This window comes from Plasmopara halstedii (genome assembly GCF_900000015.1).
Source record: "Plasmopara halstedii genome assembly, contig: Scaffold_816, whole genome shotgun sequence".
Taxonomy (NCBI): Eukaryota; Oomycota; class Peronosporomycetes; order Peronosporales; family Peronosporaceae; genus Plasmopara; species Plasmopara halstedii.
Window position 1 is genome coordinate 2,035,486 of NW_020187732.1, and position 26,607 is coordinate 2,062,092.

The 26,607-nt window shown below is 43.1% G+C and overlaps 11 protein-coding genes across 11 annotated transcripts; 5 read left to right on the forward strand and 6 right to left on the reverse strand.

The window, feature by feature from the left end:
- Positions 1-201: 201 nt before the first annotated feature.
- PHALS_14358 (uncharacterized protein) lies at positions 202-503 on the forward strand (the record flags this gene model as incomplete). The annotated part of the gene is made up of 2 exons (XM_024730155.1): positions 202-286; positions 352-503. 2 exons carry the CDS (start codon positions 202-204, stop codon positions 501-503), a joined length of 237 nt encoding a protein of 78 aa, XP_024580460.1.
- A 459-nt stretch (positions 504-962) lies between these two features.
- Positions 963-1,236, reverse strand: PHALS_14359 (uncharacterized protein; the record flags this gene model as incomplete). Its single annotated transcript, XM_024730156.1, has 2 exons — positions 963-1,103; positions 1,189-1,236. 2 exons carry the CDS (start codon positions 1,234-1,236, stop codon positions 963-965), a joined length of 189 nt encoding a protein of 62 aa, XP_024580461.1.
- Positions 1,237-1,672: 436 nt separating this feature from the next.
- Positions 1,673-2,270, reverse strand: PHALS_14773 (uncharacterized protein). The gene has a single exon (XM_024730157.2). It carries the CDS (start codon positions 1,895-1,897, stop codon positions 1,679-1,681), a length of 219 nt encoding a protein of 72 aa, XP_024580462.1. The 5' UTR covers positions 1,898-2,270; the 3' UTR covers positions 1,673-1,678.
- A 15-nt stretch (positions 2,271-2,285) lies between these two features.
- On the forward strand, positions 2,286-2,825 carry PHALS_14360 (uncharacterized protein; the record flags this gene model as incomplete). Its single annotated transcript, XM_024730158.1, has 3 exons — positions 2,286-2,346; positions 2,419-2,587; positions 2,651-2,825. The coding sequence occupies 3 exons, from the start codon at positions 2,286-2,288 to the stop codon at positions 2,823-2,825; spliced, it is 405 nt and encodes a 134-aa protein (XP_024580463.1).
- Positions 2,826-3,093: 268 nt separating this feature from the next.
- On the reverse strand, positions 3,094-4,455 carry PHALS_14361 (uncharacterized protein; the record flags this gene model as incomplete). Its single annotated transcript, XM_024730160.1, has 1 exon — positions 3,094-4,455. The coding sequence occupies one exon, from the start codon at positions 4,453-4,455 to the stop codon at positions 3,094-3,096; it is 1,362 nt and encodes a 453-aa protein (XP_024580464.1).
- A 5,726-nt stretch (positions 4,456-10,181) lies between these two features.
- Positions 10,182-10,432, forward strand: PHALS_14362 (uncharacterized protein; the record flags this gene model as incomplete). The annotated part of the gene is made up of 2 exons (XM_024730161.1): positions 10,182-10,316; positions 10,385-10,432. The coding sequence occupies 2 exons, from the start codon at positions 10,182-10,184 to the stop codon at positions 10,430-10,432; spliced, it is 183 nt and encodes a 60-aa protein (XP_024580465.1).
- A 2,137-nt stretch (positions 10,433-12,569) lies between these two features.
- Positions 12,570-14,009, reverse strand: PHALS_14363 (hypothetical protein PPTG_11066; the record flags this gene model as incomplete). Its single annotated transcript, XM_024730162.1, has 1 exon — positions 12,570-14,009. One exon carries the CDS (start codon positions 14,007-14,009, stop codon positions 12,570-12,572), a length of 1,440 nt encoding a protein of 479 aa, XP_024580466.1.
- Positions 14,010-14,276: 267 nt separating this feature from the next.
- PHALS_14364 (uncharacterized protein) lies at positions 14,277-17,473 on the forward strand (the record flags this gene model as incomplete). Its single annotated transcript, XM_024730163.1, has 2 exons — positions 14,277-14,429; positions 14,504-17,473. The coding sequence occupies 2 exons, from the start codon at positions 14,277-14,279 to the stop codon at positions 17,471-17,473; spliced, it is 3,123 nt and encodes a 1,040-aa protein (XP_024580467.1).
- A 205-nt stretch (positions 17,474-17,678) lies between these two features.
- On the reverse strand, positions 17,679-18,689 carry PHALS_14365 (serine threonine-protein phosphatase 2a catalytic subunit beta isoform; the record flags this gene model as incomplete). Its single annotated transcript, XM_024730164.1, has 2 exons — positions 17,679-17,751; positions 17,824-18,689. The coding sequence occupies 2 exons, from the start codon at positions 18,687-18,689 to the stop codon at positions 17,679-17,681; spliced, it is 939 nt and encodes a 312-aa protein (XP_024580468.1).
- Positions 18,690-18,877: 188 nt separating this feature from the next.
- PHALS_14366 (tafazzin-like protein) lies at positions 18,878-20,133 on the reverse strand (the record flags this gene model as incomplete). The annotated part of the gene is made up of 6 exons (XM_024730165.1): positions 18,878-19,254; positions 19,312-19,393; positions 19,462-19,558; positions 19,626-19,679; positions 19,763-19,893; positions 20,062-20,133. 6 exons carry the CDS (start codon positions 20,131-20,133, stop codon positions 18,878-18,880), a joined length of 813 nt encoding a protein of 270 aa, XP_024580469.1.
- Positions 20,134-22,904: 2,771 nt separating this feature from the next.
- Positions 22,905-23,166, forward strand: PHALS_14367 (uncharacterized protein; the record flags this gene model as incomplete). Its single annotated transcript, XM_024730166.1, has 2 exons — positions 22,905-22,913; positions 22,987-23,166. The coding sequence occupies 2 exons, from the start codon at positions 22,905-22,907 to the stop codon at positions 23,164-23,166; spliced, it is 189 nt and encodes a 62-aa protein (XP_024580470.1).
- Positions 23,167-26,607: the final 3,441 nt, after the last annotated feature.

Genomic DNA, 26,607 nt, shown 5'->3' on the forward strand with positions numbered 1-26,607 from the left:
TTGTGCGACTTGCCGATGTCCTAAGGTATGCAAAAATAAGCAAATTGTCTTCGATACGTGACTGCGTCAATTATATAGAAAGCGAATCGACGGAAATTAGTCATAACCGATGACAGCGATTGTTGGGTGGAGGATTGATCTTGACAAACCTTGACTTGCGAGTGATGGTATTCGTAGAGTTAGTCATATAGAGTTAAGACTATGGCAATCTCAGTGCGTATTTTCAAGACTTTGCGTCTAGGAGTCAGCAGTTCATCTTCAAAATGTAATCTTCCAGACACCTATGGTCCGTAGAATGATTGTACTGATCACACGCTTATCTTTACACGAGTAACCTTTAGAGTCCTTCAGGTACTGCCGTATGTGTACCTCAGGCAGCTTTAGTATGCCGTGTTAATGTCGCCCAAGCGAATCATCTGAGTCAATATGACACAAGGTGCGACAAACAAACCTTGCGTGTGACTGCGGTATCTCAATCTGCAAAATTGCTGCTATCACTTTGAGCTAAGCAATATAGACCATGAGGCCTATGTCTTTTAAAGCGTAAATCCATGTCGTTCAAATGATAAGCTGTCCATTTAACGTCTCGGATCAAGTTTTTTAATTCCAGCGCTGAGATCTCCTCATCCATGCTTTTTACATGCATCGCCTATCGATGGCATCAAAGATTCTCAACTTTGCCGCGTCGGTCCGCATGAATAGCTCTAAATGCTGAGCACTATGGGTAAAATCAATACTATCCGGCATTTGACATTGATCAAGACAGCGTAGAACTTATACCACACGGCGCTCTCGGCTCAGTCGTTGAGTGTTACTAAACATTCATGCGATATGTGATGTCCCCATCACTGTGATGACTATGTTCATCGGTATATCTGAAAGTGGCTGAATTATTTCAGAGAGAATCTAGTGCAATAGCAATATGCAAGCGTTTAGTGACGCAGCGTAAATTCTACAAATCATCAGGTTGCTGCCTTCAGCTTTGCATCTTCATATCCAATAACAAGTTTATTGTCATCTTCGCCAACATTTGAGTCTCCATCAGCTTCATAAGTCAACAGAACATCAGTGTGTACATCTTCATCGTGGCCTTTCCACATCCTCTGCAATCTAGCCCCTTACGTTTCTTACATAGTCTGGAAAGGCTTTATTTGCAGGATACTTTACACTTACTGATCGCTAACCTACGTCTTCCTTCATATGCGTGTTATCAATAAAGTTGCTGTTGTAGACCATGCCGTTCAGAATTTATGGCATCAGCATCAGCACCATTCGCTGGTACATTTCCAACTAGTTTCCTCCACCGACCCTTTGGTTGCGATGCGCTTTCTGCATTATTAAACTTGTGATCCCGATCAATCATGCCGCAGGGCTGTCGTAGCTCTTTCGCTTAGAGGTTGCTTGGTTAAGGTCGGTTACCTGCTCTATACTTAGAGCCAGTACGAGTGCAATCCGCTAGTAACTACAACCTGAACCCAAGGCTAATGAACTCTTCCGTTTATATTTTAAGCTGTATTTCTAGGTTTTATTTGCGGCAAAGCCGCCTATGTCTAAATCTATAGGTTTTCCTATCTATTTTATAACTACTGGCTCTTCGACCTCAGTTACATATCATGTCCATTGTTTGCTTTTATTTGTTCACCTTCGTCCTAAAGGCACTGCCTTATACTGAATTGGCTCATATATACTGACGTCTGCAACAAACCCAGCACGTTCTCTTTGCATCCAAGTAGAGAAGCAATCTTGTAGCCCATTTCATTTCGTTACTATGTAAAGTCATGTAAGATTTCTTCTCACTGCGTACGGAGTGCGAACAACAGCAATTGCAGAATACGTAGAACTTAAATGTACTGCTGCTGCCTATCGAAAATGGCCGCAGAAGTCGTGACTCCTGCATCACGGTTCAATTTCTATCAGCATATCAAATCAAACACGATGTCACTGTGTATAAAAAAAGTTTATCCAAGTTTAGCGAGTTGACTTGCATCGCTGCATACCAAAGTGATAGTCTGACAGCTATACTCTGTTGCGGTGCACTAAAAGTTGACCTTCTTTGACTGCTGATATTCGTTGCTTCTCGGTAAGACACTCCTCGTCTTCTTTTCAACACCATTGTACGCATTAAATGTTCATAAACAGTCGGCACAGTCGAATTACTTTCGTGTTATCTTTGATGATGCCACAGGATTCCACGATGTTGAAGCCTTGCTTTAGTGTATGTTCACATGTCTTAGAAACACGAATATCATTTCTTCGTACCGTCGAAAATTGTGCCAGACTTGAGAATGCATGCTTATCCAGTACATTCAAACGATCGTCTCCAGATCAGGACAATCATTGAGTCTAGTATTCGATGCCTACATTCAAAGTGTTCTTTTAAAAGTCAATACTCATGACCTGCTCTTTATCATCTTTCAGAAAGCCATGTGAAATATTTGGTCAAGCTTCACTTCGCGCGTCTGCAGTCAAAAGGCAAGTTCTTCCTCATCTTTGAGCATAATAAAACTTCTGCAATACCACAGCTTTGCAAGCTTTTTCTTGAACCAATGTGTAGAGGCGGGTTAATTACTCACGTCACCATTTGTGTGTAAGCGTTTTTCGTGAATCTTCACATCATTGTATTTGAGTCAATGTTTGTACTTATGATCAGATTCTGGATATTCGTGTATTTCTCTAAAAAAACAGTCTTTTTCCTCTTGGGTTCACGCTGTATCTTCCTTTATCACCAGTTGAGATACAAGAAACTGTTTGAAAATAACATGTCCATTTCTCTCAATTCCGGTGGACTGGAATACCGCACGAGTCAATTTGAAAGAGTTTTCTAAATCAAGATGACATTGTACAGTCCAGAGCTTCGCATAACTTGGCTGAGGCATAAAAATCTAAGCTGGTAATTCAAACAAAGGCAGTGTAGTCAAAGTATCATGAAGATTTTGAACTGTGCGACTTCCTAGGTTTCATAAGTCGTAAACTAACATGATTGACATCATCTAAGACATTAAAAGACATGAACAATATATTAACAATTCATTATAACATGACTTCCAGTCAAAAACTTCGACCATTTCTAACTGGACAACATTATCGCCTCGTTCACATGACCACAACTTTGCCGCGACGATCGTCTTCAGTCTCAGCATTGGATATTGTTTCAGCATTAAGCAACATTTTTTCCACAACTTCGTGAATAAAACCAAAGTTTTGATGGTATGAACCCACAATAAGATCCGTAATCTCCCCAATATGCTTCTGAGCTACTTGCTCTGACTCGAAATCCGACACTTCAGGAGTCAATTCGATAACCATTCGATTTAAACAGCCATGAATAAAATTGTTTGAACTGCTAGCACCTGCCAAGACTCCACGGTAAAATTCAAATGTCGAACATGTACTCCATCCTTTTTCTCGCAGACGCACGAGCACTGAGCCATCAATTTCCACGTAGCTCGTCCATACAAAAATAACACGATTATTCTCAAAATATCGCTTAAAAACGGATCGTTTTGTGATGTTGATTTGTCGTGCTTTTGGGAGCTCTAGAGTCTCGCGAATGATGAGGTTAGAACAGTGCGCTTGAGCCTGTTTTATTGCTGAACGATTGTGCATACAATTCCAAATTGCATGATGAAACGATTGCATCGAAAATGGAAGTAGTCGAGCCTCTTCGTGTCGAAATGAAATGCCATTGGCTTCACGTTTAAAGTCAAAACCTCCACTCAGTTGGTGAAGCACGTTCGTGAGTCCATTGGTCGTCAACACTGTATTTACCTCGCCAAGCTGCTTGTCCACACTGGCATTAAGCTGTGCAAAGATATCATGGTCTGTCCTGTTCAGCGCACGTCCAACACCATTGATTATCGAATGTCCAGTTTCTCTCTGATGTTGAGAAATTGCTGCTTCCATCACACGCACCACCTCTAGCTGACCAAGTAATCGATTACGCAATTTACGGTTCTCTTCAAGAGATTTCTCAAACAAAAGTTTCTGTTGTTGTGCCATGTCTTTCCAATTTGAATTGATTGTGGTCAGAGCTGTCTCGTGTCCAACAGCAGTTGACGACGCATTGTTTGCTTTACTAAGAGCCTCCAGCTCTTCTTGCAATTCCATCACAGTCGCTCGCAAGTACTCAAGTTCGTGCTTCGGACGTCTGCGATTGCGGCGCTTGCACGTTGAGTATGGTTTCAATCGTTTATCCACCTTCTTTACTGGTAATTGCGAGTTCTCATGAAGGACTACACCCAGTTTCTCAGGCGGTATCTCAACCTGATCTGAATCTTCCGAGAATAGTTTTTGAATTTCGAGTGACAGCTCCATCGATTTCATTGCTTCATCGAAGGAATCAGGTGCATTCTCATTCATCTCAGGATCAACTCCTACCACAAGAGGAGAGCCCGAAATTTTAATCGGTGTCGTCTCACTCTTCGAGAAGAGCGCTTCTATAAAGGCGTGATCCATAAACTCAAGGTTCACGAGGATTGGAAACTGCTTTAAATTCGAAATGAATTGGTTCAGTGCATTCAAGATTGTATGATTACGGCACGCGACAGGTGATGTGCAAAGCACAGGAAGGAGTAAAAATTGAGCATCGTCTTGGCTCTTCTAGTGTACTGGACTGTCCAGTTTCTCAACTTCACACCGGCGCTCTTTATGATAAATCTCAAGCTCTTGTACCTTTCAAGTACATTTGCCACATCGCAGCTCAATAACCTTCGACTAGAAACAACTAATGTATCAGAAGTGCGTGTAGGACACAATACAGATCTCCTGACGTCATATTACACATGTTTTCTATGTGTATGTAGAAAACAGCAAATGGTGGAAGGTGGTAGAGAGCTAGCTATGTGTAGATAAAAGTAACACTACTAGTCATATCTTTGGACTGCTTAAGTACTTACGATATACGATTCTCGAAACGTCCTTCCGCTTAGAACTTCCTCTTCTTTTTAATCTTGAATGCAAAATCCACTAGTGCCTTAGTTCAAGCACCACTGTCGCACCACCGCACACATGTCGTGCTTGTACGTGCTCAGGTTATAACGTATTTTGTAGAAGAGGCTGCGATTATAGTGGACAGTCAGATGTGAAGCTGACGATCATGACATGCTTTTACTCGATAGCTAAGAATGGATTACTTTTTTTCACCAGAAAGTCCAAATTGGACTAGTTATGCCAATACATACTGGGGATACAGAAAAAGAAATCATAAAAGAATATAAGTCATCAATAGCATGACTACAGTGAGCGGTTGTAACTAAATTGCTATCGGATTGTAAAGGAAATTAGATTCGAAAAGTTTCTTACTAGATATTGGAGGATGTGGTACACTCATGAGAAGCTTTTATACATATGAGAAGTTTTTGGCAGACGTAAGCTAAACGTTACATCGGTTAATCGTAATTGTACATTAGTAGCATAGCACATACTAAAAACAGACGAGAAAGGTTGGAAAGGATATTATTGAAAAGATTCAGCGAACAGTATGGAGTAGAATACAAATCTCAACTCGGCTTCTTAAACTATCATTACTTCTCCCCCCACTCGCATGGTACGACGGAACATATGCACCGGCTCAGACATCAAACTCAATAAAGGAGAGATAACAGGACCGATCGAAGAAGAACAAAGTGTGAAAGGAGGTTTAAGTATCTATCATGTGTTCTCTGTGTCTTTGTACTGTAGAGAGAAGCCAAAGAACTTACGATATGCCTCTTTCTGACTACAATATCGACTGAACTGAATTTAATACCGACCATACAGCTGGTAGATGCTGATGCAATGCCTTATGAATCATGAACAAATGCAGTCAGTAAGTGGTCCGACATTAGGTTCCCAGCACTCACAACTTGTCCTGTTGTTAGAATTATCATACAAAGCTAAAATATACATGAATGACATCTATCAAAGCTTCTAAGAATCGGGAAAGAATGACAGAAGAAGAGAATGAAATCATTGCAGAAGTATATCCGTCTTTTCTATAAATCACAATTGCCTCATTAATCCGAGATTTGTCCACTTCAGGAATTTCAATAGCCGTCTGCAAAATCTAAATGTCCCGTAATCAAGTCGTTCGAGAAAAGCAAAATCTTCTAATTACCAACGCTGTATATTGTATCCCCCACCGTACTCGTCAAGCTGAAGAAAACTCGGTGTAACAGGGTACGTTTACTCTCCGTCGGACTTAAAGTGAACCTCAAAGATACCGGGTCCAGTACCGTGTTCACGATCTTGTACTAGGTACGATGGACGTATGATGGTCATTTTATCATTATAGATGAGATCTTATGTACTATCTACCTATTTTAGATAATTCAATTGGAAGTACTTAACCCACAGGATTTACGGGCTCTTGGTCCCAGAAGGATGGCACAATTGGCAACCTAAGACCCAAAAGCGGATATCGATCGCTTGGAAGAAAAGGAAGTTTCAAGATGATAGTACCGAGAATTTCACGGATCCTTAGAGAGCGAAACCGCTTCAGTTTAATGTTTCTCCAATGACAGTAATAATGAACAAAGAAATCTTCTGGTACATCGAGGTTAAAATGAAGCAAGATCACATTACTCGATCTTTTCTCCGAACGGATTAATGGTAGGTCACGCTAGTTTAGGAGGTCGCACTAGGCTAGGAAGTCGCGTTCGCAATGAGGAGTTCGGAAGCGAATTTTTGCTTCCCGACAAAAAAGGCAATCCTAAGTTGTAAGCACTTTAACTACAGATGTTGTGAGTCTAAGCATCAAGACCTTTTTAAATTTCAAGAGAAGTTTGAATCCGGAAACTAAGCCTACGAGCCAAGACTTACTAGCCAGGACGGCGACTGAATATTGTCTCGAATAGGAGTCAGTTGCCCTGTTCACTAGAGTCGCCATGCATGTGCGGCTGCAACGAAACCTCCCGCATACATCCATCATCTTGGGAAAGCGCATCGCATTATATATGTAGTAGGATCTCAGATCCGCAAGGGTTGGTTGGGCGACGAAGATGAAGCTCTATGAGGGCGCCAGAATCAATTATATCTCAGCCAAGCTGGTATAAAAATAAGAGCTGAGGAGCGCATTCTCATTGCAGGTGTTCTACATACCAGACATTAACGTCTTGTGCGTACCCTCCGCTTTAAATTGAAAAGGTAATTTTTTTAAAAATCCAGCCATAGACCAATATCAGAAAAATGTCGAGGCTTAGCACCAACTTTGGAAGAATTATCTCGTCTATCTAACTTTTCCAGGGAAAGAGAGGGATTTACTTTCCAGGTTTATTGGTCGTTGAAATCAACGTACCATTTTATTTGGATCTGTGAAAAGTCAAATCGATCCAGGGCGTCGTGTAATTAAGAGCGATGTACAATTGTTAAAAAAATGAGAAATATGCGATAGCATTATTTGATCCGACAACAGACTCTATAACCGCGCGTCTTGCGACGGAGGCACCGCAAGACATTCCTAAATTATAAAGACTTGAATGGCGTAGAACGAGGTTTGTCATGAACCTTGGTACGAAATACAATGTCATCGTGTGTGTAGCTCGGCCATAAAGCCACAAGCCATCAATCAACTGGAGGTCTGTAACGAGATTACGCGTACCCTGGTATACAGGGGTGGGTCACACAATATTGTGTGACCACACAATGGTTTGGCTACCTGTTAATAAGAAGCCGCTACGTGGCGAGACTGCCAGTAGTTATGCATTTCAATATGGTTTTATAATTTAATGAGGAAAACTATAGATTTAGATATAGGCGGCCACCGCAAATAAAACAGACAAAATAGAGCTTATATTTTGAAGTGAAGAGATTATTTGGTTTGGGTTAAGGGTAGTCTTGGAGGTAGCGGATTGCGATCCGCTACACTCGCACTGGTTCTAGAATAGAACATAAGGTCGGTGACCTTAGCTTAGCTTTCTCTAAGCAAAGAGCTATGGCAGTCCCGCTGCACTTGGTAGCACTTGTAGTCAATCTACACCTCAGTACGACTGATCGTTTGTGGGGATAGAGCAGTTCTCCTATTTTCCCCAGGGCATGCAGGACGGACGTAAAAATCTGACGTCCCTGCTTGGCTCTGAGACGGTGCAACACCTTGCTTCGCAAGGATCTGAAGCGATAGGTGCACGCTCAGAGCTGTTTTCGAGCTATGAAAATGCTCTGCTAGAATATCTACAGCAATATCTGTCGGCGTCGATTGCGTCCTCGATGCCACCATAGACAATGGATGACTCATTCCGAGTCAGGCCGCTCATGGTGAGCGTTAAGACCATTGAGGGTAAGGATGATTAATCTCTGGGTAAAAGAGGCCGAGATGGTTATGGAATTCACCATGCTGCAGAATGAGCAACAGCGCGTGGCGCTAGCTATCTCCAAGCTTGGTGGTCGAGCGCGGGAATTGGTACTGACGTGCGGTTCTTTGGTTGAAGCGGCGTTTCCCTCCTGGACGTAGCTGAAGCTGCAGCTTTTAAGAGTGTTCTGGATGCCTAAGCAGGAATATCGCGTGCGATCGCGTTTGACTGCCGCCCAGCAGCGCAAGAAGGAATTGGTGGGCTTTGTTCCAATAGTTGCGTACCCCTCATTGCCGGGATGGCAGCTGATCTTCTCCCACAGTAACCGTCTTAATGGAGGGTCTCCGTACTGATGTGGTCAGAATGGAAGTCTTCTGTGTGCATTCGTCTTCTTTGGAAGGTGGTGAATGCGGCATTAAATGACGGGTTAAACTTTTAGTCGGCACACCCTCATAGCTCGTCGAGGGACATGAGCCAATGGATCTCAGCTATGCTGAGAATGGGGGGGATCTCCGAGCTGCCGGGCAGCGTTCAAATACCCGAAGGTGTTTTGTCTGTGGAGACACCCGTCACCTTCGGACTGGTTGTTCCCTGCACAAGGCGCGTCAAGGTTCATCAAACCGACGTCCCATTCTCACCAGTCTGGTATGTCGCGGGGACACGTAAGTTGCCAACCTCACGCAATGCGTCAAATTTGGCTAATTAATTGTAGTTGGTGAAGCATGAGCCATATCCATATCTAATAATTTAAGTTAGAAATATGTGAGCAAGTGAATAATATTAGGCTAGTGAGAGGTTCTCGATCCCGAACTCTATAAGTAGTCATCCTCTGTGTGTTGGTAAAAGCAAAAACCGAACCACAAATTACCGCTAGCCGAGTGCATAGAAACTAAGTTGCAGCGATAGTCAGCAATGACATCTTTGGGGCTTTCAATAAGGCTTGGAATCTGTGAGCTGCGGTCTCAAGTACATACAAAAAAAGGAAAAGTGTTAGGCAGGTGGCTGCGGGATTCATTAATGTTCATACGAAAGAAATCAATCAAATTTCAAAGCCCCAGTTTTATACGACTTGAGATAAATTCGAGCAGCTTGAAAATGGTGGATACCAAATCAAATTTTGTTGAGGACAGGCGCCTGGGAGTTAAGATTTGTAAAGAAAACTAATAGCTATTCAACATTGGAGTGACTCGTCCATGGCGCAGAATGTTAGACAACAACGCTGAGTGACGGAACCATCGAAGCATCACAGTCCTGTTACAACCAACTCAATGAACTATTACTAATCTAGCGCGTTGAAATAGCAGTCTTTTATCATCTCGCCAGGCAGTATTTTTTGTAGAACTTAATGCTGCCTTTATATCGAGTTATATGATATACGATCGATCTAATCTCTGGACAAGTGAACACCATTAAGGAAACAATACGATGCTGCTACGTGCCCAGCATAGATCGAGTTCGATGACCGGGTACATTTCCTCGCTCAGTGCTTACTTGTTCAAAATTGGAGAGGTCAAGCGGCGAATCGTGCCGGCTCGAATACAATGGTTGTCCCCATCAGTACTGCTCCATCCACAAAAAGGGGCGTTTTCCAAACATAGAGACTTGTGACTTGGCGTCTTCACAACGAGTATTTGATATTATGAACGGGCCACCCTCCATTTTCCAAACTCCCAAAATTTCAAGTAAGCTCTCTGGCAAGACTGTGTTTGCGGCCTTGACACTGATAACTTGGTAAGATGAAGCTTCATGGAGCGCAACACGCTTTCCAATAGAGTATGGGTCCCGGTCATGTAATAAGTTTAGACTTCGTCCGTGGCAGTATTAGCAAGCGGACGGGTATGAGTATGGCTGATTTCAGCATAAGGACGAGCTCCCATCACAACTTTGATGTGGTTTCAAAAAAGCCAAAAATCAGCAATGTGTCAATTGATTGTTGCCATCTTTGAAATTTGCTCGTTATTTCGCAACACTGGAACGGCGATGAGTCTTCTATTCCCACTTCTCAAGTCAAATCATATTATTCTCGATACTGTCACTGCTACTGATTTGGATGTAAGCGATACTCCTCAAAAGTGCGCTCTGTAGGATCACAAAGTCTCGCATATGCGTATCACCCTCAGACTGAGCTACAGGACCATGTGCGAGGGCACCGCATTCATTTTGAATGAGGCTACCAACGATATCGTTACGATTTGATGTAGTCATCGTCAGCCTCATTGAAGGTTGCTTTGACTCATGCGCAATCAACGAAAATAATGATTTAAAGAGCGGTTAGGTTCAGCAAGCTTAGAGGATGTCCTGGCTCAAGAGCTTAATGGACTTCACCAAAGCATGTGCCGATCACTATCTGAGCAATGCTAGCTCTTTCAAAACGGTCTCAAACGCATCATCATCCCCGTAAAGGGGAAAGTGATTGCTTTTCGCTCGAAGAGCGTACGTTTTATACCTCTTACGCGATGGCAAACGTGATCACTGCGACGTTCAAGCCTAGAAAAAGCTCCAATCGAAAATTAAAACGAACGTCATCGAGCCATTGAGAAAGGTGTGTGAGAGAGAGAAGTTGGGATCGATGAGACACTTTAAATATTCTCATTTGAGAAGTACTTGTCTTATTTACTGGCTGAGGCCTTCATGATGTCGGCCACAGGTGCTGGTCCGTCTGAACGACTCAACGAGCTTTGGATTTTCAAGCCATTGAAGAAAATTTTGCTGTGTATTATGCTCGTAGAGCTCACTTTGAGGTGTTATTATTGTTGGCCTTCGACGAAGCACATTTTTTGTTAGCAAATATGAGGCGGGATTCTTGGTGTGCTTCATGCGGATGGAGCTCACTTTGAGGTGTGTTTGTTGTATTCATCACGGTTCCGGAACAAGAATGAATACGAATCTACACGACTACTGCTGCAGTCAGCGGAGGCATTACCCCTTAAATGTAGCGTCAAAAAGCCTTCTAAGTGGAAATTTGCGCTCGTTTTGCTCTTACCATGAGCTAGAGAGCCACATGTATAGGTGTGTAAGGGATCCCAACGTGGTGGACAACTTTAAATGGTTCGAGACCATAGTAATGATATCGGAAGGAGTCATTGCGACTTCTGTTATTGTAATTGTCAAACAAGCTGCCGAAGCCAGGCCCAGCTCAAATGTGACGGCGAGCCGTCGTCGTGAGCTCCGTGGTGGGATTTCGCGACATTTTTTGCCGTGAAGAATGGACACGAAGATCTTCACCTGGACAGGGTGTCTCATCCATTGCGAAAGGCTTGTCCCTTAGTCTTCAGTTGAATGAGGAGGTCTCTGCTGAGGACTCGCGAGATCGTTGCAATTGTTATCGTTAAAAACGGATCTGGCCTTAACCGATAACAGCCTTGATTTCTTTATTCGCAAGGACATCGACATTCTCGGAGGCACACTGAGCCATGTGATGTAATGGGTATGGGAGAGGATTTCAATTGCGGAGAAGTTCTAGGGTGCAAAGAGTGGGTTCCCATTGAGCGATTACACTTTTCTCAAAATGGGAGGTACATGGTGTGGTCCACCAATTTATAAGTAAATGTATGATTGTGTACATACACTTTGCAATTCAGGACAATTGTACAATTAACAACCGTGTGTAATTGTACGAAACTCACATTACACTTGTGATTGAGATACCAAAGCATTTTTACTAATGAAGAGGATGAATCTCCGTAGAGGAGAGGGCCGTGATACACATGGACTGTTAAACTCACATCACATAATGTAGGAAGTTATATATCAAAAGTATCAAATTGAATAAAGTTCGTCCTGAATGTATGCCTTTCGATCTCAATATCGGGTGGAGCGTTCCAGTTCAACCCTGTAATTTGTATACGTTTACTCTTTGAGTCAGTTTTTTCTGTGTAAGATGCGTGGGTTACCCCAATTGAGCAAATAAGGTTCTTGTTATGATATTATAGGGACGGATGGTGAATCCATCTTCTGCGTTAGTCAACGTGAACTCTACATGAATCTTCGTCTTCATTGCGCTAGAAGAGTGTGTACAGATCCCTCACCTTATAGTGGTATTCAACTCTTGTACAAGCGAAACTCTTAAGTAGCATGATAAAGTGCAATGTGATGGACTTCTGAAAAGGGAGGACGTGGTTTGTTATAAAGCGCTTCATTATCATTTCGAATGATTTCCAAGATTTTCTGTAAGAGTCTTATGTATGAATATATATATCCAGTCTTACACTTTTTAATATTTAGGGTCAGACCCTTTTAATAATATAAGCGTTCCACAAACTTCCATTCACAACTAAGAAATTCACTGCTAGTTATCTACACGTTTTACTTCAGCAAACACTGATCTAGTCCCGACAAAATTCCCATTGAAATCCCCGTGTAAAACATTCTACGACGCATGAGAATATAGGCAAATTTACTTGGCAGTGGCTCAGCTCCAAAACCAATAAGACATTCCATTGCATAAGTACCCGTGTACTCCGTTTTCGAGCTACCATTTGGTCGTCGTTTTTGGCGAGGCGTTAAATGTGTTGGATTAATGTTAAACAAGACATTGCGACTGACTTCACCGAGCTTTTCAATCGGCACCGGAAATGGATTAAGCAACGCTTTTCCATTGACATACAAAAATTCTGCTACACTGTCCTGTACTGGCATGTACTGGACAATACTTCCACAAAGTGAATCGTTGTGCTTTTCCATATCTCTGTTTGTAGAGGACGAAATGTCACCAACGCCCCAGGGAGAAAAAAAATATTCTTGCTTTGCCAATTCAAAGGAAATCCAAAACGTTTCTTTATCTCCGTATGAAAACTCTCGAATGAATCGCTGCTCAGTAATGAGGTAGAACATAACATTTATAGCTTGACCAGCTCGTGATTTATCAATGGCAACAAGAGATGAGTCTTGTTCATGCGACGTTTGACGAGTCCAAACAAAAGATGTATTGGGATCTAAATGGGGTGATGGAGATAACCCTGGTGGTAAGCCGTAATGTTCGTAATCAAAGGTGTTCAAAAGATGTTGAAGATACTGTGTACCATTGATATCTTGATTGAAGAATTCGTTGCTGGAAAGCACGCGATCATAAAAGAATGTCGTGCCTGTACGTTCGTAGCCTTCAGTGGTACGCAAAACTGCCGGATCGCGCATAAAGATATCATCGACATCCAAAAGTAGCACCTCTTTGATATGCGTATGATACATAGCCAGCGGTTTGATCCACCAACTTCGAAAGTGGCGAGCTTTATTCTCTGTAAGAAGTCCACGTTGAACAAGATCCGAACATGCATCCACAATTTCTAAATTCTCATCAACTTCCAGTAGTAATGAGATGGAACTGTTTGAGATTTCGTCTCGAAAGCAATGATATACCTGAATAAGCTCTTGATTTCCAAGACATCGGAGCTCGCGTACGAGCGACAGTCCCATTGGAACGGATTCATCATTCATACACATAATAATTCCTTTGTCTCTTGGTTCAGATATTTCTTCCAGCCGAAGTGCCGTTTTCGTTTTCCAATTTGCTCGAGTGATTGTGTTCACCTTTTTTGGCGAGGTCTGCTCAAGGTGTTTCGTGACGAATGCGATGAAAAAAAGTAAACCGCCAAGGAGAAAAATATATACAGCATACATCCACTTCATTGATCTTGTCTTAACACGTCGAGCAGGAGCTTTCGCATGGCAAGAAAATGAATCGTCGGAATTCTTTCGGTGAGAAACATCATTTCCAGCACGATTTATCAACACGCTGCCTTCTGACATAATTTTTTTCAAATGTCGTCTTTCGAAAGGCGTGTATGTTAGATGATAGAGAGGTTACAACATCGCCGCTGGAAATATCTGACGATAGATCGTAACTGCTTTAGTCAAATTTGATTGATTTGAGGATTGTATTGTTCTACTAGCAAACTCTATAAATAGTATGTTTTTTATTAAAAGAATATGTACATTATAATATTTGAAATGTTAAAAGTATGAATTGTAAAGTGGGTTATAATTTGGGGGTAGTGTGCTACGACGGTTGTGACAATGGAGCCGTCAGATGCTACCTTGAGCTCGCCAACTTTTGCAGCGCGTGTTAGTCCTGGTAACATCCGCACACTCATTTTAGAAAAGGAAAAAGAGTTACATGACATTAATGAGTATCGAATTCGCACATTAGAAGCACTCTTACGAGACAAGGTACAGCAAAGGTTACTGGAGTTTTTTGTCAAATGCCAAAGTACTATTTTGAAAAACTATATTGATAATTGTAGGAGATCACCACTTCTGCTGCGAAACAAAAGCTGAGTAAGCTACAAGAGGATTTCAAGTATAATTTAAAACTATTGGAAGGACGAGATGAAGAGTTAGCATTGTATGATACCAACTTTGCCAATTTAAAAAATGTATTACGGGATCGTGAAATTGAGTTGAGTGAAAGCAAAGTGCGAGAGGCTGAAACTCAGGCAGAATTAAAGCAAATGAAACAGAAAGCAAGCGATACGGAAGTAATTTATCAGCAAAAGCTTAAAGATGCTCGAGCTCAAATTGAGGGCGCAAGATGGAAGTTTGACGATGCATTGCGACATCAAGAAGAAGCGATGGAGTCTTTGAGACGGAAGTTGGAACGATCGATGAATGAGAAAGAAGAAGAAATGGATACTTTACGAAGGGAGTTGACTGTAACATTTGATGATTCAATGAGAAAGCGGGAAATAGAATTCCAACAAACAAGTGAAGAACTTAAAAGTCACTTAAGAGAAGTCGAGTTATCAAATAAGGCGTTAGCAAGAGATATCAATGTTCAACGCGATAAAGTTGAGGAATTGACGATAAAGAATGAAAATATACAGCAATTGCTTCGGGATAAAGAGAAGGAATTGAAATCAATTGAATGGACTTCAGCGGATGTAAAAGCTGCAAAAGATGTGAAAATTGGGGAATTGGAGAACGAAGTCGCCAGATTAAATGAAGTTAAGCAAAATTTGCTGGATGAGTATGAAAAGAAAATGGCTGAATTGTTGCAGTCGCTGCATGCAGTAGAGAAGGCATTTGTACACCAAAAGAAGCAATATGAAGAGGAACTACAGAAGGAAATAGGGCGGAAGAAGTTCGAGTTGAATGACTCGAACTTTCGGTATGAAGCAAAGATAGAAAATTTGGTTGGAAGGCTGGGTGAAAGTGAAAAACGGGTAGAAGCACTTCAAGCTGAATTGAAACAAGCTAAGTGGGATGCAGATGATAGAGCGATGGAAAAAGAGCGTGAAGTGGACCGTGTGAAGAGCGCGTTACACGAACTGGAAGCTGAGCAAAATCATGTGAAAAATGAGCTGCAAAAGCAACTTCGTGCACAGGATCGAGAGATGCAGATCCTTCAGGAAACTCTGCACGAATCGCAACGGCAAATTGCTTTACTAAAAGATAAAGACAAGACACAGCGTGACGAACTGCTTGAGGGTATAGAAAAGCAAGAAGATCTACAGCGCGAGCTTCGTTTTGTTCAAGAACGTTGGGAAAAGCGGTGGGAACAACAGCAACAGGAACTGGATGAGCGACATGACCTTCAGATTCGTGAGTTAAAACAAGCAAAACAGCGCTTGGTGAGTCAAAAAGAAGCTGTTGAGAAGCGGTTAGCTCAAGCAGAAATGGAGACGCAACGACTTTGTCGTGAGCTGTCTACTCTTCAATCTAGTGCTCGTACATCTGAGTCAATTGGCTCACAGTTCGTGGCATCAAAGGCCAGACATAAAGGAGACGCACATCATTCATCCGACTCAGTTCCTGTTGCTCCCTCACCACTTTGGAGTGACGATCCAGGCACCTTTTCTCCAGTTCCTGGAATGTCGCCATTGCTTACAGACAGCCCTCAAATACGAGGTAAATCTGTGGCTGGCACCAGTGCGAATTCATTAGAACTTGAAAATGCGAAATTGCGCGACATAATTCGCCAAATGAAAGAATCACTTGCTCATCAAGCTGACAAGATGGAAGCATCACCAGGGCATTCCAGCGGAAGTCAAACTACCTCCGATCTTACCGCACAGTTAAAAGAAACACAAGAACGCTGCGTCGCACTTGAAACAAAGCTAAATGAGAACAACAAAAATGGTCTTAATTTGCAGCTTGAGAGTTGTAAGCAAGAGCAGTTAGAAGCACAACGAGTTATCGAAGCAAAAAACACGCAGATTGCAGAGTTTGAAAATCAAATACAAAAGCTTGAGGAAGCGCAAGTTGCAGAATCAAATACGCAAGCGGCTCAAGTGACTGATTTGAAACGAAAGCTTGAAGCTGCCAATTCTGATATTGACCGTCTTGTTCGCGAACGCAGCCAGTTGATGGAACTAAGCAACCAGCTCCGAGCTGACTTGCGTCGAATTGGATCTGAATCCGGATCAAAACCATCAAAAAATCGAATGGACTCTGCTGGTGAACGTGACCAGGAAAGTATCATTGCAGATCTCACGCAATCGTTAGATGAGGCTCGTATTCACAACAAGACGCTGAAGAAAGAACTTCGTCGCATGGTCAAGGCACACGTACAACTCCAAGAGGGTCGAGAGATTGACGACAGAGGCACAAAGATCAAAGAAAGTGAGCACATTCCAGCAGATCCTGAAAAACGGCGATCGAGTACTTTATCGATGATGAAGGCGCTCAATTCTGGATCTTCTCGACCAAAGCCTCAAGCAAGTACAACGATACGCTTAGTACTTGATCGTGTAAACGATGAGGTGACTAAGAAAAAGGGTTCGGATGAAGAGGTGCAAGGTCCGGTGCAAAATAAACGATCGAGTACTCAAAGTCAAATAGCGGAAGCATGTGATAAGCCATTATCAAACTCAGACCATGAAACGGAGAGTAATGTTAAGGCGAGTAATTCGACTGGAAATGATAATGAAGGTCGTTTTCTGGAAAATGAACATCAATCTTCAAAGAGAAAGAATATAATCGAAGGTCAAAGAGGAAGTGAAAAGGATATCGTGATGATCGGCAGATCTAGCTCGAAAGTCACAGATGCTCGATTGAAGTTACAACAAGCGAAGGAAATGCTTTTATTATCTGGTAAGCGAGCTCCAGTTGCGGGATCTCGTAGTACTTCTACAACTTTATCTGCAGCAACACGATTGAGTGATCGCGAAACAAATAGCCAGCGATCTGCTGTCAAAAAACTTCAGCAAATGCAGTCGAAACGAGCTGAAATGGCGACTGAACGCAAGAATGTGCGGAATTACAATCTAGCGTAAAGATTTGAGTTTACGAAGAAGATGGTCTCTGAGTCTTTGAAGGATCTTTCTGTTTTCTCGTCCTATTTAAATTTAACATTTTAACACCATAGAGAATTGATAGCTACCTTTATTTCTATCGTTACCTTCACCAATCGAATAATTTCTTGCCGAGAAGATGAAGAATTTATCACATAACAAGTATAATATCCAAGCGTTTGCCATTCTACAAAAAGTAATCTGGCGTTCGACGTGAAACATGGGGCTCTCCGCGGCGTGGCGCTGGGTCAAATTGTAAGCTAAAATACGAAGTAAAAATTAGAGATAAAATGACAATGTATACTCCTCATAAATATCCATCCTATACGTACAATGTATACTGCATCTGTTCGTCAACTTCCATAATTGCGGCTTCATTTCCGCATCGATAACAGTAATTTGGTGCACTAAAAATAGTCACGACATTACATTTATGCGACCAATTGTATCCCTCCATAACTAGCTGATGGGCTCTAGCAATTAGTGTAAGACCATTAGCGTGATTAAATTGGTCCGAAATATCTTGTCCAAAAGTGTACCCCGCTCCTCGCGGAGATATACCCCATCCCGACCGATCATCTGGATCCGACCATAAAAGATCGCACATTGCTCCTTCATGTGGTACCTCTTGTAGTCGATCAAATCCACGAATGTAATCAAGTGTATCAATTGATGGCGAAAGTCCTCCATGAAGACAAAAGATTTGATTCTCAATGACTGCAGTTAATGGTAAATAATCGAAAACGTCCGTAAAGTAACGCCAGACATTTGGACTACCATATTTGCGAAGACATTCGTCGTAAAAGCCATATACTTGTGTAATTTGACGACTTTCATGGTTCCCACGCAGAATAAACACACGATCTTTGTATCGCACTTTAAGACATACAAGTAATGTGACTGTCTCGACGCTATAGTAGCCACGATCGACATAATCGCCCATAAATAGATAGTTTGTGTCTGGTGCATGGCCACCAATGCGAAAAAGTTCCATAAGATCGTGAAATTGGCCATGAACGTCACCACAGACAGTCACAGGACAGCGAACGGGCTGGACATTCGATTCCTGTACTAGAACCTCCTTAGCCTTGGAACATAATTGCATCACCTCATTTTCTGTTAATGGATTACAGCCAAGAAGCTTCTCACACCACGTATCTAACGTTTCGATAGACAAGTCGAACGCTGCTGAGCTCATCTTGCCGTGCGATACAAATAGAAAACAATCCTTTTATCCGCCCCTTTGGTGGGTCGTTGGGGAATATCTTAAGCTTAATTTTTAACCACTAAATAGACTGATTACAATAGTGACACTATCTCTATAGGCATCTATTGTATTAAATTTAGTTAAGGATGGCAATTTCGACATCTAAAAAGTCTTGTATTCTATTGCTGCCACTGGCGTGTCTTTTCTTCAAGAGCCAACAACGCATTTTCGATTCTCCATGTAATGGCCGAGTATAATGCTTTTTCACGCTCTTGTGTCTCCCATGAAAAGTCACCCGTTACACGATCGTTTGCATACTGTTCAAATAGATCGTCAAAGGAAAGTGGTTCACCTACGATCACTCCGAGATGAAGATTTGTTTTAGGAATGATACTGATGAGTCGATTCTTGTCGTCTTGTGGCATGAGTTTTTCCATATTGTAATGGTATAATGGCACTACGATCGGCCGTGTTGTTGCACGTGCGATGAGCTTACCCACCCCCCATTTAAGTCGTCCAATCTCTTCACGACGTGGACTTGGTCGACCACCAAGTGCTAGTTTTGCAAAAAACATTTAGCTACACAATCATTGACAAAATCAACTTGGCTTACGTTCGTCCTGTACGATCTTGCCTTCAGGAAAAATGTGTACCCATGCACCCTCCTCTACTTTTTCAAATAATGCTCTCATCATCTTTAAAATAAACGACAGAAATCATCAAAAATAACGCTAATGATCAAGCTACATATCCAACACTGTACCGGATGATCGACACCACCTCCTCGTTTAATCGGCAGCGACTTTGCCCCAAAAAATACAGCCGAAACCACTTTTCCTTTCGTATAACAATATTCCTGGCTATATACAATCATATATTTTCAAAACTTGATCCCAGCACTTTCAATCATATCATTCGCACTCTTACCTTGCCAAACTCCATCGTCCACTTCGTGGCCACATAAATTTCCACGGCATCATACTGCAAACAATAACAATACCTGTGTAAGTACCGTTGTCAAAGCTCTTTTTCCAATACTATTCGTAAAAGGTATTCATATTTACTTGGCAAAGATAGCTGGATCATCCACTGTGGCAGAATGATTTGACACTGTGATAACGGATGTGCCTTTGGGTCGTTGCTCCAGCTGCTTGACTAGAATTTCCACACCCTCTACCTTCGTACAATTCAATAGCTGCAGGCAGATTTTAGAGCCTAACGTTACGACACCAAACAAAGGAACGCGCGCAATGTCGTGAAGCCATTCCGGAAAAATCTCGCGACGCCGTCCGCCGTCGTAGTGACCGTCATCCATATCTGCCATCGGTGCATCCACGTACAACGCCACGGTTCCCATACCTACGGATAGAGCTCCAATACCGAAAATCTTCCGAGATAGCGTTCGCTTCGTACGTGAGCTGATGAGGGGCAGCATTATGGTTGCTGAAGTCGATGGAGCGACTCACACAGTGGATTCGGTGGATGTGTTTACTTAAGATAGAAAGCAGTTTTTTTTGCTTAGTAATTTTTTTTAATTAACAACGAATGTGAGATATTTGATATTAATTTAGCGCTGTTAGATCTAAGCAGCTGTCAAAAAGATACTAGCAGTGAGATATATACAATTGCAGCATATGTAGCTGAATGAACTCGAATATGTTTTTGTGTAATGCTTGATCGATGGAATACCATACGCCAGAGCGTCTGTCAATCAATCTAATAACCACCATTTTTCGTAGCATAATAATAATGTAGCATCAATAGCTGTGGCATTGCCTCATGTTTCGATGTGCTTCAAGCCCTCGAACGTCTTTGACGTCTATTACATACACATGTGCAGCTTTCAGAAATCAATGTTCAAGCGCCTTAGGTTAAATTTATCAAAGTTTTTCTTTGTGAGCAGTGCGGTCGACGGCAATGATTTCAGATATCATTGAGTGATTCTAACGAAACCCTCGAGGAATCGATGGGCACCTCTGTAGGTGTACTGCGGTTTATAGGCTTTTAGAAAGCAGTACGAGGACTTGCACCTACTTGTGTTGCCAAGTAAGTGTCTCGGTCATTTGATGGTATCCATGAGGTACCGCTTTATTCCGGAAGATTTTGTCTGCACATCAAGAAAATAGCTAACTCAGGGATAGCGTTTCAGCTAATTCTAGGATTTAACCAATACACAAGTTTGGATGCGAGGTGACGGCAGTGTGGCACGCTTTAGTTGGCGGAGTTTTTACGAAGCGAGCCTTGAAGAAGATTTACGGATTATACGGTAGGCTTAGAGTAGCGAACAATTTGCCAACTAAGGACCTAACTATTTTGATTTGCATTTTTGCCATCTTCAGTTCAAGCGCATATAATCAATAGCTTCGAGCCCAAACTGCGCAGACTTTGCGTTTTTCGCCCTTATCATCGTCTTCACCTCGTCGAGTCATTTTTTTCAGTTCGATGGCACGAACTCCCATACGTGGAAGTTCACGACGCAGATGGTACTGTAGATGCAGGTCGTGAACGGAGACAGTGAAGCTAAGCGATTCAGTAATGCGCTGGACCGAGCGACTTTTAAACGGAAGACTTGCAAGGCACTAGCAATCATCGGTCTTGCGATCGAGAATTTGATACTGTCACTGGTATGCTCGAGTAAGGGCACGTACGATGCTTGGTCAAGACTGGAGGGAGATTTCAAAAAGAGGAGTCCGCGAAGCTCTTTTTTGTTGACGGTTCTACAGCGAAAGGCGACAGTGTGTAGGAGAGCATCAACAAGCTAATTACGCTATTTGATCAGCTGGTTCGGTAGGGGGGCTGTGAGATCGGTTGACCTGGTAATCACACTTCCTAAAAGATTCCGTACGATTTTCATAACACGGCACTGAAGTCGCGTCCCGAAACGCAAAGCTGGGCCCTGATGACGTCGCGTTTTCTTCATAGAAGAATGTGGCGCAAGGCGGCGACGGCGACGGCGCCGCGCCTTGCCAGGCGAGAGACAACAATCGTATAGGGCAACCAGAGAAAAAACTAAAGCGTGCCATAGTTGCAGCAAACAAGGCTGTTATATTGCAGAGTGCTCTATGCGAGTCCAAATAACTCTGCGCGGAATCGGTCTTGGAATACTAATATTGTCTATTTTAATGACCAAAGAGACTTTTTTAATTGGTGACGTTAAATATCAAACTAAGCGACATCTGACTGGTCGACTCAGGCGCGACGCAGCACATGTCGAGTACCAAGAAGTTCATGAGAAATTACAAGGGTCGACGTGCATGTTGTAGACTACAATGCGGCACGGCGGTGACGTAGTCATCTTGATAAAGACTTCGCGTTGAGTTGTAAGTATGTGCTTACAAATGTGTGGCACATCTCGAAGTTGTCGCGCAATTCATGTTGAGCTGGTCGGGTTACCACGGGCCGGTAATATTTGACAACAATGGATGTTCTGTGGAAACGAAAGGAGTAATGGAAAATTGGTTTTTACGAGTGAAAAGGATTGCTCAAGTTTCACATGATACCCGTCGCTATTGCAGAAGCGAATGTGGTAAAGTTTTGGCTGTGGGGGGACACCAATTCTAACCTCCGGCACCTTCGACTTGGTCACATCGGAGACGGTCAACGTATTGCGGTTGTGTAAGAATTGCCACTGGGATTCCGTTGACATTCTTAAGCTAGTCGCGGAGTGTGCACTGGGAAAATAAATGCGTGTACTTTTTCAGACGTTTTCGCCGGATCGGAATAGCGAGCTGCAAGAATTCGTGCATAGTGATGTGTGCGTCCCAATGCAGACACCGAATCTATCAGTAATCGTCATTCCGTCACCTTTCTAGACTAGAAGTCACTCGTCCACCTTACGAAGAACAAGTCGAAAGGTGAAGACAAGGTTGCGAAATTCCCTGCATTTGCTAAAAATCAGACCTGCGGGCAAGTTAAGACAAATCGTAGCGATAATGGCACACGTCGGACAATATGAGCAAGTTTTAAGTTTTCACTCCGCATACTCCTCAGCTTAATGGATTTGCTGAGCGCATGAATCAGACGCTTGTTGCTGCGGACGGCTCATGATGGAAAATGCTGGGATGTCTGAGGTACACTGTGGTGAGGCCGTGATGAATACGATGTTCTTCGTAATCGGTTTCCAACACGTTCAATTACCTGTAATAAGTCGCCGCACGAGTTTCGGACATCACATTAATTGTTTTGGGCCAAAATTTGACCCTTTGCATGCCAGACGTACATACACGTTCCACAATAAAACGCTCAAAAATGGACAAGCGTTCTGTGTCATTATCTTAAAACTAGTCAGAGCATCACAGGTCATACCGCTTTCAGGAAGTATCAACCAGAGTTACTAATTAGTCGCGACGCACACTTTCTGGGGAATATATTTGACAAGAGACACGAACGCGACAATGACGGCACAGGAAAACCTATTGAAGTTACAGACGAAGAAGACAAAGGTGTCACCGATGAAGACGTGGAGTAAAGCATTGAAGCTGACCATATACCAGAAGGTGGCCCGACTTCAAACCGGCGTTAAGCAGCAGTCGATAGATAGGATGACGGAAATTTCTCGGCCCAAGAGACATACGTCCTAGTATCAACGCACAACTTCAGTAAGAGATGTCAGGGCTAAGATTAATGACGACAACAAAGGGTTTGGGGCGACATACGTCATGTATTCAGCGTGAGAAATGTCGACGGCGTACAAGTCGGCGACGGAACTCGATGATGGAAGCAAACATGCGACTCTGAACTCGACTCACTCGTAAAGCACGTGACATGGGATATTGTTATTTTCTAAAGGGTCAGAAGGAATTTGTTGCCACTGGCTCTTTTGTGAAGGAGAGCCTAGTCGTCGGAATTTAGTGTTACAAGGCAAGACTTATGATCAAAGTTTTTTTTTCAAAAGTACGGTGAAGACCACGAGGATACTTTGCGCCAGTGGCCAATTTCACGTCAATTCGTATTGTGCTTAGCATGACTGCCAAGTTTGATGCCAGACCGCGTAATTTTTATTGGAGCTCTCGAGGCAATTACATCAGCTGCCAAAGGCTTTGGTGACTTCAGTCGGACTTATGATGTCTGCAAACTCAAGCGCTCATTTCAAGGTCCCAATCAGTCGTGGCGCATGTGGAACTAAACGATTGACAAATTTACGGTCGAGATGGGTGTTACGATGAGCAAATACGTCTAATGCATTTTTAGCAAGCGCAATGATAACAGCACGAATTTTGTGGCGCTTTAGGTTGACGACTTGATTATTGCTGATGGTGACGACGCTTGCTTACATCAACACAGCGAGCGCTCAGTAAACGATTAAAGATTAGTGACATTGAAAAGTAAAGGTATTTTCTTGGAATGAAAATTTAACAAAAATGCGATTCAGGTCAAGTGACAATGCTGCAAATCAACTTATAAATTGATAAGACTACGTTTTACACGCAGGAAGGTGAACCCGTGAGACCGTCTCAAGCTATTGGACTGAATTTGACGAGAAACATATGTGAAGGAGGTTGCAAGCATGCAGCGCAATGAAGAGCGTGCAGCACCAAGCTCATGTCGGCGGCATCATGTACTCGATGGTAGCCACGTGTCCAGACCTCGCTACAGCGGTCGGAGCTTTGGGTCAGTTTGCGGCTGATCATGATCGACGCACTAACAAAATCTCAAGCGTATACAGAAGTATTTATGCACAACCTAGACTCCTGAACTTCTGTTTTCAAGGAACTGTGCTGCAGCTATAGAAGGCTTCTCAAATGACGGCTGGCAGGAGTCATCAAATCCCGCCGAGGCACGATGTGCTATGTCTTTGCCATGAACAACGAATGCGCTTGCTGGTGAACCATGAAGCAGTGGGCGTTTGCATTCAACTACTAAAGCGGAATACACAGCTTTGTCGGGGCAGTTTGGCATCAGGTGTTCTGCTTAAAGAAGTTGCTGATGATAAGTCCATCAAGAACGTTGAGCAGCCAATACTCAATTAAATTGGCCAAAAATCCCGAGTTTCACGGGCGTACCAAGCATACTGATATATGGTATCACTTCAAGCGCGAAAATGTTGAAGAGGGCTAAGTGGTGTTGTAGTATTGACCAATGTAAGGCATGCTGACTGACATCATGAAAAAGACAATTTTTGCTGTGCAGTTTGTATCGCCTCGTGGCCGACTTAAAATTCAGAGTACAGAAGCTATCGAGTCGAGTAGGAGTCCTGCCAAGAACACACTCAAACTCTCAAAGGTAAACGGTGGGCATCATTTAAAATAGGAAAACTTTGTCTGCGTATCATAAGTATGATACATTTAGAGATGACGTCTCAGCTTATTGCAATGTTTAAGCTCGGATAAGCAGGGCCCAAGTTCGGATGGACGGCGACGTGGCACGCTCCAACCGGCAGATATTTTTCAAAGCGAGCCTCAAATAAGATTTGAGAAAGAGCGGTAGGCTTAGAGCAGTAACAATATGTGAATTGAAAACCTGAACATATTAACTTTGCATTTTGCCATCGACTATTCAAGTAACAATGCTACGCCAGTCCACTCAGCATAAAGTAATCTGTCGCGGTGTGGTGCTGCATTGGCTTTAATGGTCGTCAACTTGGTGCCCAGCACCCCGAAGATTGTCGGCCAAAACTTCCCAGTGAGGCGCGAGTTTCTATCAAAGACAATTGATCGGGAGTCTATGCTGCCGAAAAACACGATCGACAAACAGCATCGCTGTACCCATTCCGTTGATGATGTCCGGCACTGCCGCAAGATGAGCCATCTTGCTCAAATGATCCGCAAAGACCACTACACCCGTGTTACCTGCCGAGTCATTCAGCAGGCCAAACACAAACTCCATACTCATGAATTGCCAACACCCAGAGGATACCGGTAAACTGGCCAGCGGCTCAGCCGCATTTGGAGAGGCTTCACCCTCTGCCACGTCTCACACGTGCATACATATGTGCTCGCCCACTTGTACAGCTTGGGCCACCAATAGTGGCAGCTCACCAAGCTGTACGTCGTCTCATGACCAAGAAGACCACTAAGTAGGGTGTTGTGGGCCTCATAGAAAAAACGATACTTTAAATCCTCAACATGAGGAACCACAATTCGTGGCGTATCCGCTGAATCGGAGCTATAATACTGCAAACCGTAATTCAACGAGTATCGGTGTAACGTATGCGCAATCGCGCCGACAACTTCATGTCCGAGTTTCCAAACCCCTTGCTCCCGAGAGCCTGTAGCAGCGCTACACACATACCATCACCTGCGTATGCGGCGCGGATCAAATCCATCACAAATTACTTACCGTCGTGATAGGAGCAAGCTTATAATCCGGTCTGCGTGGCAGCGCATCAGCCAAAACATTCTGCTTTCATGGTCTTTACTTCACCTCAAAGTTATATTCTGCAAATAAGGAGAGCTACCTGGCCATCCTTTGCGAGAGGTGAGGCGCTGAGTCGCAGTGCGTAGTGACGCATGATCTGTGTAGATCAGAAACGGCCTTGAGCCAAGCAGGTGCACCCTTAACTTGACAAGTGTATACTTTGTCGCAAGTAATTTCTTGCCGTGGATTGGGTAGTTCTTCTTAGCAGCCTTAAGCAGACGAGATTCGAACGCGATCACCCGATCTCGCCCCTCGGTGTCTGCTTGCAGCAATGCACAGCCGATGGCAAAGTCCGAAGCGTCAGAGACGACAATAACAGGACGATAGGGATCTGGCAATGCCAGTATTGGTTCATGAAGGAGGCTGTTCTTGATTTTGTCAAAAGCCCACCGATGCTCGGTGTCGCAACACCATTCCGCATCCTACTTATGGAGATTCAACAATGGCCGTGCCATTTACGCATAAACCGCGCTATACTTTGGAGGTAGTTGGTGAGGCCAAGCCACTTGCGCAAGTCCTTTAATTTTTTTTAAACCGGTCAGTCCACAGTAGT